This window comes from Phragmites australis, chromosome 13 (assembly GCF_958298935.1).
Source record: "Phragmites australis chromosome 13, lpPhrAust1.1, whole genome shotgun sequence".
Lineage (NCBI taxonomy): Eukaryota > Viridiplantae > Streptophyta > Magnoliopsida > Poales > Poaceae > Phragmites > Phragmites australis.
Window position 1 is genome coordinate 18332323 of NC_084933.1, and position 17357 is coordinate 18349679.

Here is a 17357-nt window from a genome sequence, read left to right on the forward strand (position 1 = left end):
CCCGGAGGTTCTGGACTCAGCCCGAACCTTTCGGGTTAATTCAAAAATGGCTAAGGGAGAACCCCATCCGAAGTACAACCTGGAGGTTCCGGAACCCGGAGGTTCTGAGTTCGATTCGGAGTCTCCGGCCTCTTGTTAGCTTTCTGAAGTCGTTTAGATCGTAAAGTTTGCTATTATTTCGCATGTTTTGCACTTTTAGCTTCTTGTTATGCATATTGTAGCATATATTATTGCACATCATTCATACTCATCATTGCATGCGTTCTTCTTTAGTGAACGATGATCTGGAGTGTGACGCAGGTGTGGTTGAAGGTGACACCAAGCCACACGGGTTCTGTGAATTCTGTGTGGGTAGCATCAGGCAACTGTCTGAGCAGCATGGCAAGCATCTAAACATGTTTCTCTCATTAATTTGGATCATATGAGTCTAATATGATAAAATATGCTTTTTGTATGTTATGTATGTTGTTGAGTCAATGTCGAGTCTTGTATGGGTAGAACCTATGTTGATGCATTGCACATCGTCTTGAGTTATTGGTGATCCATCTCTTTGTAACCAGGGTTTAACTTGAGGATCGTCTAGTTTAAAAGTTAACCAAAATGTTTAGCCATGCATAGATTCTTCGGTAGAAGTCGAGCGGTGGTTCAACCTTGTTCGCGAGCTATAGGCTTTAATTACTATCACATTGATAACAATATTGTGTTGATGGTGTTGGTTGGTTGAGTAGTGAGGATGAGGCGAGATGTGAGCGGTATTAGGGGTGTTTCTCCTACCCCGATGTGGAGTTTCTGGGGTAGGTCGGGAGAGGAACCCGAACACTATAGGCTTGCAGTGCTTAAGCATCGATCGTTGTTGCAGTTAGCTCTAACACTTATCGTACTTACCACACGTCGATCTAATCGTAAGATAAACCGAATACCTCTGTAACTGTAATCATTTGAGCTTGTACATCGATAGTGTGAGCGGGTGGACTTGTAAAAGACACTTGAGGTTGCTCCATGAGTTAACCTTCCATCGAGCGATGTCTAATTCAAATGGTTGGGGTTTATTAGGAAACATTGGTATGAGTACCCCCTTGGGTGGACTTGTGTGGTCACTCAAACCGTATGGTTCTCGAGTCTTATAGGTAAAGTTGTACCCCCTACATTGTGTGAAAATATTTTGAAATATCGCGCTCTCGATCATGAGTATGCTTTTATCCATTTGCAACAGTCGTAGAGTTTCAAATTTAGTTTGAGGTGGTTATTGGGTTGAGATAATTTTTTACAGATATTATTACTATGGTTTCTTTTACATATATGTTCAGTTGATGGTTATGGGTTAGATAGTTGGGTTGGATAAGTCTAGATACTCACACATATTTTTGTTAAACTTTGCTTCCGCATATAAACTTACTTAACCATGTGGCCATATTCTTGCTAACATCCCAATTCATAACCCTTGGAGTCGAGTTATCTATAAATACTTAATATGGATTAAGTCTTACAAGTACCTTCGTACTCACACTGCTCTTTCAAATGCTAACGGCCAGGAGGAGCTGATCTTTAGCTACTTCACGTCCGTTGAGGGTGGTGACGGGTATGAGTAGACAACTACTCGGAGGTTGTGCTTTTATGATAGAGCATAAGGGTATATGGCTCTATCCTCTTTTCGTTGTTTATAGTTTTAGCTTCCGCGGTATAGTTCTCTTTTCCTGTAAATTGTAAGAAATTATATATGCTTAAGAACTTGTAATATAAGCTTAATTACTCACTGTTTATTAAGTTGAGTTGTGATGTTAAATGTTGGTAAAATATGTGTTTCGATTTTGGGTAAAAAACATGTGCTGGGACTACCGAAGCGATATTATGGTTAATCATTGAAGTTATGCTTAAGTAAATGATCGATTTAGTGATTAATTAGAATACTGTTTGAACGGTTCCTTACACACTTCCAAAAGAACATCAAGATCCTTACCACCCCGGATGATGATAAGAAAAAAGAGAAGCGCTCAAAGCAGAGTGTGACATGTACTAATAACATCATCTATAGAGAGATCCTCGTATCATAATTGATGTATTTTATTGCCAGAGTGTGACATGTACTAATAACATCATCTATAGAGAGATCCTCGTATCATAATTGATGTATTTTATTGCTTATTTATCGATGTATAGCTGTTGCTTATACTTTGCTTATCTTTGATGTGATGTATCTAATAATTTTTTTGTTTGCGTAGATTCAATAGTAGGAGGTACCCAATTGATATGATGTAGATGGTAAGAGTAAGGACAAAAGTAAAAACTCATAAATTTAATGTGCAATGCGTAGGCTCAATGTTCATGCCTTCTATTCTTCTACTAAGCATGGGTTAATGTATTTTTTATATACGTACCATAGCTTAACAACGGATAACAATGCAAAGTCTGTAAACTTAGATGAATGTATTTTTTGGATAAATTGAACAGTTTTGTATTATATTTTAGAACCATTGCAACGCATATGCACCTTACTAGTCCGAAAGAAAAACCATGGATCCATGCCCATCCAGCCTAGGATTGTTCACAACGCATATCGTTTTGTACAATAAACAAAACCAGTATGCGTAAGCTTAGAACATCCAAGGCCCTAATTTTCTGCGTTTTACTTGCTCTGTGAAACCAAAAGGCTTGTGATTAGAACACATCGGCAGCACTTCACTAGGTGAATTACTACTATCTTAATGAGTTGTAATCGACAGTAGATTTCAGCTGCCAAGTAATCGACAATATTGAAGTAGATTTTAGCTGAAAAATCAATTGGACAGCATTCTGCATACTCACAGAAAATAACATCTCTTTTACTGCAAAAATGGTGGAGACGTCACTCGAAGGATACAAGCTCAGTCAAAGAGGCTGAGAGTATATAAGCTTTTCCTCAATGTACAAGAGATAATCAGTTACGCAATCTCCATATTTTCACTATCTAAGAAACTATTTTGCAGGACTTCTCATGCAACATGAGTGAAGATAAGTAGGGGGGAAATAATCTGAAAATGTTATCCTACTTTAACCTGTTCTATCTTTACAAAATTCCGGAGATAAAATCGCAGCTGCAGTTGCAAGACTGGTTGACTGAATATGCAGGCCACGGGAAGCAACAAGGGAAGCCCCCTCAGTTTGTCCTTGAACAAAAAGCTGGACGTCAAGTCAAACGATAAGCCTATCATAGGATAATGGCACGCCTTTCTTGCATCTCTAGATGCTCCTGGTCTCCTATGGCAAAGGTATCAGCAACCGGGAAATACACCAGGATCACAATACCAACCATGGCAGCAAGCATCAGCACAAGGAAGGAGATAAACACGAGAGACTCATGGACTATTTCACCAGGCCAAGGAAGAACAGAGAACCCAAGAAGTGTAGCTCGGGGAAGTAATATTACAGTGGCAGAAATCAGCATATATATCCTCCGCCGAAGCCCCTTGTTGATCACCAGAGACAGCATCTGACCTCCGACAAACATGACATAGATGGTCAAGATGATGTAGAATGCCCCGAGAAATATGCTGCTTAACAACGGGTATGTGCATGTGATGTCGCCATTGTGGACTGCTGAGGCAGAATACCAGTACTTTGCAAACTTTGATGCCTGGCCATCATCAGAAGAAATGACGAAGACAACACAAGCCTCCCAGACGAGAGAAGGTGAGCAGAGAATGAACACTGCACGTATGGTCTTGCGGTTCCATTTTCGGTTTAAGGTACCAAGCTCTTGTTTCTGCAAAGCTGCGCTAATAAGGAAAGCTAACAAGAGGAACAATCCTGGTTCTGCAAACCCCAAATTTGAGATGATGTAGAATTTGCACACATTCACTTGCCATGCCCGGTTAGAAATAAACCTCCCTTTCCCATTCACAAAGGTGAGCCTAAGTACCTCTCCGATACCCCACCAAAATGCAACCAGGATCAATGTTATGCGCGTCAGCCATGGACCGTTGAAGTAGCTAAGCCGCTGATAGCCTCTTCTTTTGATCCATAGCTGGAAGTACACCGAGCGGCAGAGGCAGACCAGACCCAAGATGGAGACTATGGAGATGAGAGCAATGGTCACCACACCAATGATATTGGTGAAAACTTTGATCACGTGCATTACATAAAGAACCATGACTCGAGACTTCCACACATTCTCACTTTTATCATCAGCACAGAGGCCGTGGTCACATCCCACAAGCCGATCAAAACACTAAGACAGGAAACCTGCAAGGAAAGGGGAGGGAGATAAATTTATCAACAGACGGAAGATATGCACAGGTAGGCGCCAACAATGCTGGTATTTATTTACAACAATAGATGAGGGACAATACTTGTCAATGGTAGACTTCAAATGTGCAATAACATATGAAGCTTCCAATCTATTTCGTGATCATCTTTCAGATGAAACTGTTCACCAAACATTGGACGTGTTCAGCAATCAACACTTGCCTACATTTTACTTTCCCAGTCAATTACAATCCCTTTGAATTGTTTAACAAAACTCCCTCTCACTTATAAAAGAGAACTTATCCAATTTTTTCTCTGACTTTTTATCGACGGAACTCCGCCCATATTCACCCACTCTTTCATTATGATTAGGTGATCATCGTCCATTATCTCATCACATATGCATCATCAACACGAGTTACACGACAGGGGAAAAAAGAAGAATCAGATAAAGAATCTAACAAGCGAATTTACCCAGATTGACGCAGGGATAGCTGACCAATTCAGAGAGTTCATCTTCTATATGATCTCTAAACAACCTATAGCTCCCAGGCATATAGAAGCAAAATTCTCGAGAACTACCGCAGAACTAAAAAAAGATTCTAACCTAATGCACACAATGATTGGTTTACCATCCCGAATTTCTTATCGGAAAAGAACGATTATACAGTTCGCAACATGGAAAACCTAACCATGAGATTTGAGAAAATCAACTAATCCTAATAAAATCCAATCTTCAAATCATAAATTTAATAACTCCGCTCGAATAAATTGGAACGAGCAAAAGAATCTGAGAGGTAATGTACCAAACGAATTGGCGAAATCTAGGAGCCGAGGAACCGTCGGTCGAGCCGGGAGGCAGAACAATGCACCGGAGCCGAGGCGGAGCAACAAGAGACCAGCGCGAGCCCCACCGCGAGTCAGCCGTCGGCGATCGGCGGCAGGGCGCACGCCTCGCGGGTGCACCGTCTCGTGCCACCGCTGGGATCGGTCGCTGCGTCCTCCCGATAGGATCGATGTCTGTTGTCGCGAGAATCAGAATTGGAACGGAAATGAGAGGAGAGAGGGAGGGAGTTGGGGAGAGGCAGGAGAGGAGGTGGTTGGCTGGAAGAGGACAATTCCTTACAGCTGTATTCTACTTTTATTTTATTTTTCTGTTTCTTTTAAAAAAACAACGTGTTGTCCTCTAATTTTCTTTGGAGGGCGCATCACAAATTCCGTCTGCTACATCTACCTATGGTTTATATCTCTATCACACCTTCTCTATCACACCTTCCTATGTATTCCTTTTTCTTCTGACAGAAATGACTCCAACCTAGCCACCACAAAATTCTACTCTCTTATTATAAATATATATCATTTTAAAATATTTTATCAAGACGATGCTACTTGCTCGCCTCCTTTACCTCAATGTTTTTTCTTCGCCTGCTCTAACCACCTTACCTATGCTACACTCTTGCCCTTCCGTGGCCATCCGCCTCCACCACATTAGTCGATGAGTGCCACTGACGAACCTCAACATTAATTTGATAAACACTAATATTAGATTCTGTTTGTTATAGCTTATCGAGAACTTCTGTTTCTTAGAAGTCATAAACTGTACTAAACAGATTGAGTTTATGTTGGTTTTTAAAAAGCTGATAAGTTAGTTTCTGATAAAATAAATTAAAAGCTGATAAGTTGACTGAAAGTAACTTTTTTAAAAAACTATGTGTTGAGAACTAAAAATTAAGATCATAAGCTAATAACTTTTTCTAAAAATCATAAGTAGCTTTTTAGAAAAACAGTTTTTCAACGAAAGACTATAAACTTTAGCTGTATCAAAGACCTTTATCGTCACCACTACCAGGTAAGATGACGCTGACCGGAGAGCAAGAATGTTTGAGCAAAATAGTATGCACTAAGTCGTAGCAGATGTATGCAATTACGTTATCAAACCCAAACATACAATAATTGAACGTGCTTTTCAGCTAGTGATCTCCGCGGCCTTAGTCCTCATCTAATGGATATCACCCCTTCTCTTGAAAAAGGTAAGCCCTTGTTATCGTTACAAGCAGCAGCTTCAAGAACATGGATAGGACCTCAGGTCAGTGCAACGTAGCAGAGTCAGAAAATAATCATGAGATCTAATCTTATGTATTTGTGGTTCAGACTAAATTCATAGTACGACACATATAAACAATCACCATAAAATTTATGGTAGAGTCAAAGTAAATCATGTATGAATAAACAAGAAAGAAAATTACTTTCCATATATCATGCTATGAATTGGTTCAAACTACAAATACATGAGATCATGTTTCATATGATTATTTTCCTGCAGAGCCAATGTAACAGTCTCATAGTCTCTCTGTAGTTTTGTGAGGAATAGTGATGTCTTAAGAGAAAGTTAAATTATGATACTTAGAAACTAATGATTTCAAAACACAAGATAACCTATACCAATTTATATCTAAATATGTTACAGGTTTATCTAGTATATCGACTCTACCGTTTAAGAGGATTGCAATTTACTCTAGTAAAGTAAATTACAAGTATGTAAATATGAAAATATAAATAAGGTAGAGAGACAAATTTGACCTAAATTTTTTTATCCTATGGTATCGGTGGCACACAAGACACCCCTAATTCACGTTAGAGCTACATAAAAGATATACTTTTGGTCGCTAAGTCTCTTCTGATCACAGCTCTTGAGATACTAAGTCACCAAGACAAGATCTCAAGCACGATGAGTCATCAAGCCATGAAAGCAAGATCTCACCACTAGCCTATCTTCCGGTCACTTATGCGTCGTCTTCACTTTAGAGCTTTAATCACAGAGACAAGAGTCTCCGCGTCCTTGCACAATTTTCTTGCTACCGCTCTATACTAAGTCGGAGGGTCAACGAGTTACCAAGACTCTATGGCACCAGCAACCTTTCGGTACACGGTTAGATCACTTCTTAATCCACTCTATGAGTTACAGCACCTAGCAACACTTCTCTCTAAACCTATAAGCATTAATCACTCTCTAATTTTATACTTAATCGTCTTGGATGAACATATTAAGCACTTGTATAGCTTGATGTCTTCTTATATGTGTATGAGGTTCTCTAGACTCTAACATCTTTAAATGATTAAGTGGGTGAGTAATTATAAGCCTAGAGTAGATCTACTAACATATATTCTTAATAAACATGTTAATTTTAATGACTATATTATTAATAAAGTTATTTTCGCTAGAAGCCTCCTTTCTTTTCACAGGTTGATAAATCTAGGTAGCGTTTAGGGGCGGGCTAGGCTAAATGGCTAATCGTTAAAGACAATATTCAATGATGCAGAACCATTGGACTGCATAAGAGAATTGTGACTATGCAGCTACGGAAATTTAAAAAATTACCACTCAATCGGCACGTCTATTCGCGCATGCCACTAAACTCGCAAGCCTCTCAAGATTTGCCACTTCACGAGTTAATTGTTCCATCACGTGTCACTCTGCCCATTTCACCTCTTCCTCCGTTTCTTTTTCAACCGATGGGACAAAGATGGCCTTGCCTCGACGGGACGGGCACAACGCGCGCTCGAAGCCGGACCGGAGTTGAGGGCGGCGTGAACGCTGTCGATGACGGGTGCACGCCCTCCTTCCCACCTCGACGGCGGCTCTGGACGCGGTCCAGATTGGCGCTAGAGATGGTCACCCGTGCCTCGGAGTTGCACGCGGCGGAGAATAGGGTTGGGGGTAGGGGAGCGGAGGCAGGTGAAGGTGCGGCCGAAGTTCCGGAGGAGGCCAAGCTCGTGGTAGTGCGGAGCCTGTGACGGTTGAGCTCACGGTGGTTGGTGGGTGGCGTGACGGTCAAGTTTGCGCATGCCGAGTCACGGAGTCAGGGCGGCTAAGGCCCCGGTGGCGCCCTGAGCACGCAGAGGCCGAGCCCGTCGACCAGTCTGGGAGCGGAGGGGTAGGTGTGGAGGGTGGTGGCGAGGGAGGCAGGGGTCGCTACTCGTGCTCGACTTCAAGGTTTTAGCTATCGTTTTGCAAATAGTTATCGATTTTCAACGGTAATCAGAAATACGTGGTTATTATGATAACAGTTAGAAATTCAACTAAAATTTGCTCAAAATTCATTTGCTAAAATTTAAAATTTAAAACAAAATACCAAATTCTCCGTGCGGACCGGTTCCGAGCAATTTTTGGTTACCATGCGGACCGGTTTGTAAGAAAATCGAAGACTAAATGACCGAGCAAATTTGATCAAAAACCGAGCGATTTGAAACGGTAACCGATCGGATGAACTCGTAATCAATGAATTTCTAGGAAAATAAAAAACACAAAAAATCAAATAAAATAGTAACAAATATGGTATGAGATTTGCTATGTTTTATTTAATAAAAAAATTTAGCATGACCTTTACTATATTTTGGATATTTCCAAAACAACAAATAGATACTAATAGCAATACGGGCATAACCATATAATTGTTTCATCGAATATATACATATATTATATACGTAGTACCTCAAATTAATAAATATGTTGAATTGTTCATACAAAAGCTAAAAATACAATCACATGTCATCTATCAGTACTTACCAAAGTGATGATCGATGTTTAAAATATAGTTTGCATAGTATCCACGCCACATGCAACCTATGAGATGAAAAAAAATTAGTATGATACCATGATATGGAAATAAAGTAGTTGCAGAAAGTAAATTATCGTCACCTTCAGAACCACCAGCTTGGAGGGCGATTAAATTCGATCATATTGTACTCCTCGGTGGATATGAACATTATCCGTCGTATAGAATAGCAACTCTATCTTAAACTCTGCCCAAATTTGCCCGTCCGTACAGAAGTGGTTGACTATTGTTCTTGTATTATAGCATAAAACTCAGGATCTTTCCACTCATAGACCCACTGAATAGAAGACTCTGACTGAGCATCAGGGACATGATAGTGGTACATATACAATCTACAACTATTATCCATGCCATAGTTGCTAGAATAGCTTCCACTATCTTGTGGTCTATCATAGCCACCCTGTATGATTAACCTACTAATAATTATATCCATGCATGTTAAATTAATAAACATGTGTTATCATGTTTCTATCATACATAAATATCTCAAGAAACAATTAACTTGACCGAATATTAACAACATTTGTCAGTACAAGGTAACAACCATGCGCATCGGGCTAAAAAACGACACAATAGGATCAATAACCGAGCGAATCAACCCTAAATCGTCCTAAAACGAACTGCCGCCCTACTAATAATGATTACCGAACGTATTACATAAAAAATCACTAGTAAATGGTCGATAACCGAGCACATCAAGCACTAAATCGTCCTAATCGACCGCACAACGAACTACCGACCACCTCAGCACAATTACCGAACGAATAACACGAGAAATCGCAAGTAAAAGGACGGTTACTGAACAGGAATCTTCGAAAATCGCTCGGCATCTTGCACTCCACGCTGCTTTTCGAAGGCGGACGTTAACCGCTGAGATACGGTCGGTTACCGATGCTACTCGCTCAAGAGCTGCAGCTTCAACGCCGGATTTCCGTCGGAGTGCCGTGGATTTGGCTGGCCGGACGACGCTACTTCGCTTTTGGATGCGGAGAAACGTGTGGAGAAAGTGCACTGTGCCTAGACCCGAGCAGAACGCCGGCTACCCTTATCCCTTTCAGCTGGGCCGAAACAAGCCAATTTTACTATGCATTTGACCTGTTTCGGCCTTTTACCCTTTTTGGCTTTTTTACCGTCACCGAACTTTGATCAGCTATTTGGTGATGCAAATGACATGTTTTTTTAAAAATTCTTTTCACAGATAGTCTTAGAATTAACTTTAGTTTTTTATAGAATTTTTTCATATCGATTTGAATTTTTTAAATAAAATTCGGTTACTAATCGTATTATAAAACCGAGCCGAACTGAGAGAGTCGGTTACCACGTATTTTACAAGGTAATCGACGCATTTTTAACCCTGCTAGACCCTTCGTTCCTACGACAGCAAGAAGCCAGGGTATTTTGGCCCCGTGTCGGGTGGAAAAGAAACGGCAGAGGGTGTCGTAATGGAACAATTCGTATTAGAGTGGCAAATTTTGAAAGGCTTGCGAATTCAGTGGCATGGGCTGAGAGGCATGCGGATTGAGTGGTAAATTCTGATTTTTTTTAATGCAGTTTTGCTCCGTTCATGAACCAGTCGTCCGCATCATTCTTCGTCGCCAAGATGCAGGCAACGTCTGGACGAGACCCAAAGTGTCCAACTCTGCGAACACGCTCCTCAGCACCCATCCTGTAGTTTGTCCAACATGCTATCCGGTTAATTTGCATTTTGGGTAACTAATTTTTGTTACGGTCTCTTTCGAAATGGAACGGCTCCGTACTTGTTTCGGGCACTACTAATTTTAGAGCAGCTAGCTCCCTGCATGTGCAATTATGCATGATTCAGCAGCAGTTCTTTTCCTGTGCCAAAAGTGGTACCTGCCATCGTGGCCAAATCATTCGCTGTCCTGTTTTCTGATGTGGGTATAGTACCGTACATACAATGTAGTAGTACTTGTATAAAAGTAGACAATTGTTATATTTAACTAGTAATTTCTGTCGTAATATATCTGCAAAGTATAACTGAAGTGTAGTATAATAAAACTACATTTTGATACACATCAATTCATATCACTTTGAAATGGCCAATCTTAGTGTGTAAATAGGTATTAGTGATCAAACTTTAGATTATTTGACCACGTGTAACACAAAATGTCACTAATTTATAACCAGAGAAAGTAAAAGTACCACGCATGATCTTCCTTATCTAACGACAAGAAGAGTTAGTACAATGCACAGACAAGCAAACCATAATATCAGTAGTAATATTCTTAATATGATATTGTTGAGGATTTGTTCTTAATAATATGTCCGATAACTAATAGGTTATCTTCGTGGATCGGAGATCGAATATGGAATGAGACACACACGATATATACAGGTTGGATCTCCGGTTGAAGTAATACCATACGTCTTGTGTAGATGATTATGTATATATATTTACCCGAGTATAGATAATGTGGCTAACATATTATAAGGAATAGATTATATCTAATCTAACCTAGAGTTAAACTCATTGAGTTCCTCCTGCGTCAAGGTCCTGATGCTTGCCTCGAGTAGTTGGAAAAAAGAGCCCCCTAGGGGATCTGGGTCCCGCATTATATAGGGGTGATGTATCACCTCCTATTCATCCGTAGTTGATATGGAGTCTTTCTTGTCGTCTAAATAGATAAATTTGTTATGGATACTAGTCTTCTCGAGTTGGTTAAGCAATCGAGGCTTTTCTAATATACACCTTCTAGGTTTCAGGAGTATCAGGTACCGCAGATTTCAGTTCCGTAATATCCGAAATTGTTAGGTACGGTATACCATATCTGTCTGTATATGGTATACTCCTTATACGTATACTCCTTATAGTTAGATATTCGACAGTAGGCCTCTAACTCTACTTAGGAGGGAGGAATTCTGTAAGTGCATACTCAAATACCGCCAAGTCCAAACTTGGTCGAGGAAGATAGATCGAACTCGCAGTCGAAAGAATCAAAGAAGAGGATGCTCTATATCGAGCATCGAGTGGAAACACTTTTGGGTCAAGTTCCTTGCTGTTATTCGTACTCGAGACTCGATAAAATCCAATAATATTGACTTCTCGACATCCGTCTCTTAGTAGAGTTAAAAAAACCTTTTGAAGTTTGAAACAACGGGTATATGAGCATTTAATGCTTGCAGAATACAAATGAGCGTGTAGAGATTCGCACATTGCTATCATCTTATCTTTTACGCTGATTGAAGCGACATAATTTTTGTCCAAAGCGGAAACGATATACGCATCTCACCTTGCGACAAGACCTATTTAATTATTTGAGGGGAGAGCTCCATTGTCTTACCCTCAATGCTCCCTCTGCAGTTTTGCCCTTCAAACTTATCCACCAATGTTTGCATTCTACTAAAAAACTTCACCTTTCTCCTTAGATCTCATGGTGGAAACCCCCGATTGGGTGATTTTGCCCTTAGGGGTGCTTGACATTATCTCCAACAAGCTACGTTATCTAGAAGATTTTGCCTTTTTCCATTGTGTGTACACCCCATGGCATGAAGTGTGTAGGACAGTGAAATTCGCTCCCTGAATCCTGAAAGGACCGTTTGTGCATGAGGATGGCTTGGTGGAGGTCCATCGCCCAGGAAGTGAAGCAGTTTTCGATATTTGTCTCTAGGGTTTAGTCAGCGACAGCTGGGATATGATTAGGGCCTCGAACAGGCTCTTGATCAATATCGAGTGAGGGTGTCAGATGAAATCTCGGAGGGACTTATCCTCACTTTGGTTCAACTAATGGAGATCGTTCTCCGTTCTTGGGCGCTCAAATGTGCCTTGGAAGTTGGTTATTGTCGGAGTATGAATTCCACAAGCGGGGATCCGGAGGGACCCCCTTTGAGATTCGGCTGGGAGGATGATTCTGAATCTACATCGTATGTGAAATAAATGGGAGTAAATGAGATGCAGGTGGGACGGACGATCAGATGTAGGAGGAAATAAGTGCTCTAGGGATTTTAGACAGGTTCGGACCGCATAGGGCGTAATACCTTACTCTTGTATGTATGCTATAAATGCTCTGAAAATGCCTCTATGAGAATCTCTTGTGTTACAAGGATGTTTGTCTAAGTCTAGAGCTTCGTTAGCTTGTCTCGGTCCTGAAGAAGCCGTTGTTTTCTGTGTGGTCTGCAGTGAGCTCGATCGTTCGATCTGAAGGACTCTCTCGATCTCTTTTCTTCGGGGAGCCCGCCCTCCTTTTATACCCATTGGGGCGGTTAGCGTGCCCAGAAAGGATGAAGCGAGTTCTAAGGCACCATAAATGGAAAGCAACCATCATGGGTTACAGTTTGATGTGATGGGGGGGGGGGGTTGAAAACGTGCCCCCATCTAGTCCTGTCGTCATCATTCCGCTTTTTAGTGGGTGCTGCGGGGAGGGCCCACCCGGCAGCCACCGAGCAACCCCACGTGCTCGCCCGGTCAGAGCGAACCTGACACAGCAGAGCGGCAGGCGATATGCCTCGAGCCATGCGATGTTATCTCGAGGCGCACAGGATGACGCGCGATGGGACCCGCCGCATTAAATACCCCCACGCCTTCCTGCCACGCAGTTGCAGGGACTGACAGCAGGCTTGGGAGGAGTGGTTGGAAGTGACAGGCCACACGCCCTCTTAAATGCAGCATCGGACCTCTCACCAATTGACACCTCACCGCTGAGCCCTTGTGGGGACCACCGGCGAAGGACTTCTCAAGTCTTCAGGGAACTGTGAGTGCTCGAGGACTACTATTCATAGCCTCGAGCACTCTCTCCCGAATATGCCCTTTTTTGGTCCTCGGGGAACTCGGGTGCTCAAGGACCACTGTTCATGGCCCCAAGCGCCCTCTCCCGGAATTGTGTCTGCCCGGGTCATCGGAGAACTCGGGTGCTCGGGGACTACTATTTATGGTCCCGAGCACCCTCTCCTGGAACTTGGTCTTCTCGGGTCATCGGGGAACTCGGGTGCCCGGGGACCACTGTTTATGGCCCCGAGCGCCCTCTCCCGGAACTGTGTCTGCTCAGGTCGTCGGGGAACTCGGGTGCTCGGGGACCACTGTTCATGGCCTCGAGCACTCTCTCCCGGGACTTGGTCTTCTCGGACCTCAAGGAGATAATCCCCGAGAGAGGGCGCCACGTGGTACTCTGCTGTCCTAGCCTCATGACTTGGGGACCCCCGGTTCCCATGTCACCGATAGTTATGAACTGAGCCTTCAACTCGGCCCACGATCAGATTGAGTTAGGAGGCAAGTTCACAACTAGGACCTGGTAGGTCCATTGAGCATGGTCAGTAGATAATTAGCCATTACCTTGTTGTCACCACCCGCAACTCGAATAATCATGATATAGATCTATAACCATTCGTTTGGGTTAATCTTTCAATCATACTTCTGGATTGGACCCGCCTTAAACTTCTCGAGCCACCGTATCGACCAAAACTCATGTACGAAAGCTTCACAGCCTTCATCAAATTCTTCAGGAGGAGGTGGGTGAGTACTATCACACATGTTCCTTTGAGTATGGGAGTCATGTTAACCATCTCGTCCTGGAGATCTATGATCATAATGATGGCAGTCGTCCTCACGACGTTCCTCATGACGGTTGTCTATCACTGTATATAGATCATGCTGATTGTGAGGAATGCAATTCCTCAGGTCTTCCTGGTTCCTGCGCCTATAGATATGACAGTTACAGTTTGGCCCGCAAAGTGGTACTCTGGCTCGATCACCTAAGCTTCTCACATGGGATCCCTTGACCTGAGGATACTCACATCTGTGGCTCCTCGAGTCGGCACCTTGCTAGCTAGGGCGCCTAGAGTTGCTAGGATTGTTTGCTCTAGCGGCTTGGATTTGAGTCGCGTCGAGTGAGGTCCTAACCTGGTTAACCATAGGGGTTAAAGGATTCATCGGATCCAACTCCAAAAGAGATCTCATAATCAGATGGGCTCCCTAGACATTAGCATCCGGAGTGCTGAAAACATCGCTGCCTAGACTGGGCTGTGGTCGAGAGGATACTGCTCCACGGTTGATGTTCTAAGGGAGCTCATCCCTCGATGTTTGAGCCGCTGGTAGTGGAGGTGTGCCCACCGGAATTCATTGTTGAAGATCAAGAGGTATCTAACCTCCTATGGTCAGTCGATGGAGAGTTGTGTCAAGGACATGTAAGGCTCTAGCTATAGATGTCTCTGGTAGCATACCGCCAACAACGCTGGTACCATGAGAGGTGACTAACGCTGCTAGATCCTTGGGAATCTCCGTGCCATTATTCACCATGGCGTTTGGATCTACCATTATTGGGTTAGCAGTTGGGGTATCATCTCTTCTAGCCATGAAAACGAATCGATTTGTTTGGCTGCTCTGGTTGGCGGTGGAGTCATCATCGCCACCCTTGTCGCTATCGATGTCCATGCATTGGAGAACATTGGGCTCTTTGGGTTCCCACTCGATATGTCCCACCTCGCGGTATGCATTCAATAGTTTGGACTCAATAATACAGGTGCGGATCAGTTCACCTTGATGGTCCTAGCGGAAGATAGTTCCGAACGTGATCTCCAACCTGGCTAGAGGCGATTCGAGGGTGATCACTGTTGACCTGAAGTGATCGTAGAAGCCGGTGTCAGAGAATCCAGCGCCGATGTGTTCTCGAGACATAGTCGATCCTAAAAGGCAGAAAGCCCCTATCTAGCGCGCCAACTGTCGATGGTTTGTTCCTAACAATGTGTCCAGAAAATAACAGGGTTACCTTTATGGATCAGAGATCAAAGATGTAATGAGGAACGCGTGATGTATACAGGTTCGAGTCTCCGGTTGGAGTAATACCCTACGTCCTGTGTGGATGATTATGTATATGTATTCACCCGAATACAGATAATGTGGCTAACATATTATAAGGAGTAGATCTAATCTAATCTAATCTAGAGCTAAAGTCATCGAGTTCCTCCTGTGTCAAGGTTCTGATGCTTGTCTCGAGTAGCCGAAAAAAAACCCCTCTCTAGGGGGTTTGTGTCTCAGCCTTATATAGAGGTGATGTATCGCCTCCTATCTATAGTTGATAGTGAGTCGTTCTTGTCGCTAAGTAGATAAATTTGTTATGAATACTAGTTTTTTTAGTTAGGTAAGCAATCAAGACTTTCCTAATATACACATGCTAGGTTTCAGAGTATTAGTTATTGTAGATTTCGGTTCTCTAATATCTAGAGTTGTTAGGTATACACATGATATATATATATATATACATATATACATATATATGATATATTTCTTACGTGTATATATCCACAGTTAGATGTTCAACCGATATTACCATCAATTGCCTAATACATGTAGATAACACGAACCAAAACAGCAAACCAAACAGCAGAAAAGGAAAATAAGCAAGGCGCTGATTGACGCACACCAAAAGGAATGGCCACACTTGCAGTCAAGCCAAGCCGAGCCAAGGTAGCGGCTAGCAGGCGTCCCACAGGGACCCGTGCGACCAGCACTGGGCCACCTCCGTCTCGATGAGACCCGTGTCCCACCTCGGCGGATCCAGGAGCATGGCCTCCGCCATCTCGGCCCACAGCTTGGGCGAGTCCAGGTCCAGGTCAAACTCCTCGTCGCTCCCGCCCAGCTGATCGACCGCCCGGCCCGGCACGGCTCCGAGCCAGGACTCATCGCTCCGCGCCACCACCAGCGCCGGCTCGCACCGCACCCGGTCGGCGGCCTCGGCCGCCGCTGCGCGGACGTCGCCCGGGTGGGAGGTCTCCGGCCGGGGCAGCCATCCGACCGACCCGGGGAAGTTGAGCTGCGCGTCGCGTCCCCGCAGGCGCAGCGCGGCCACGTCGTGCGCCGCCGCGGCCATCTCGGCCGACTCGAAGCTGCCGAGCCAGATGCGCGTCTTGGTGCCGGGTTGCCGGATCTCCGACACCCACTTGCCCCACTTCCGCTTCCGCACGCCCCTGTACTGCTGCTGCGACGACTGGGAGCCGCGGCGGCCGCAGCTGCTGCTGCTCGTGACCGGAGGCGGCAGCAGGTCCTTGGCCATTTTGTCCATTGACATATCACGCGATGCTTGCAAATCAAACAGCCAAGAGTAGTGTGTGTGTGAGAGAGGGGGGAGAGTGTGAGTGGTGCAATGCAGAATTGGGTGTGATCATGGTGCGCTTATATATAGGCAATGGATGATGGGGGCACCGGGTCGCAACTCGCAACAAGTCACTTCATATGGCCAGCTACTATGTTGAGCTCATGATTTGATCCATGATTGGCGCAATAATGCCCATCCTGGCGACACTGTGCGCGTGCAGTTGATGTGGACACTTTATGGCTGTTGCTTCGTGTGCTCGCGATCTAGGTGAGCCATGGCTGCATATACTGTTGGAAGAACAGCAAAGGACACGTAAAGTTAGTCCTACAAGTATCGACTAGCTTTGTGTCATTGATTTGTCGAGCAGAATAATGACCCATATGAACAGCAGCAGCTACAAGAAGATCGAAGAAGAAAAGTGTAGCGCACCAAATTAGGATTCATCATCACTTGATTAATTAGGGAGATGCTAAAG

The 17357-nt window shown here is 43.5% G+C and overlaps 2 protein-coding genes across 2 annotated transcripts; both read right to left on the reverse strand.

Annotated features, from left to right (window-relative positions):
• Positions 1–2795: 2795 nt before the first annotated feature.
• LOC133889385 (uncharacterized) lies at positions 2796–5355 on the reverse strand. Its single transcript, XM_062329920.1, has 2 exons — positions 5028–5355; positions 2796–4218 (listed from the first exon to the last, which is right to left on the reverse strand). The coding sequence occupies exon 2, from the start codon at positions 4124–4126 to the stop codon at positions 3185–3187; it is 942 nt and encodes a 313-aa protein (XP_062185904.1). The 5' UTR covers positions 4127–4218; positions 5028–5355; the 3' UTR covers positions 2796–3184.
• Positions 5356–16084: 10729 nt separating this feature from the next.
• On the reverse strand, positions 16085–16919 carry LOC133889265 (ethylene-responsive transcription factor ERF027-like). Its single transcript, XM_062329775.1, has one exon. The coding sequence runs from the start codon at positions 16853–16855 to the stop codon at positions 16262–16264; it is 594 nt and encodes a 197-aa protein (XP_062185759.1). The 5' UTR covers positions 16856–16919; the 3' UTR covers positions 16085–16261.
• Between the last annotated feature and the right edge of the window lie 438 nt (positions 16920–17357).

Coding starts and splice junctions, on each gene's coding strand:
- LOC133889265 (XM_062329775.1), bottom strand. CDS start 16,855: ATGTCAATGGACAAAATGGCCAAGGACCTGCTGCCGCCTCCGGTCACG.
- LOC133889385 (XM_062329920.1), bottom strand. CDS start 4,126: ATGGTTCTTTATGTAATGCACGTGATCAAAGTTTTCACCAATATCATT.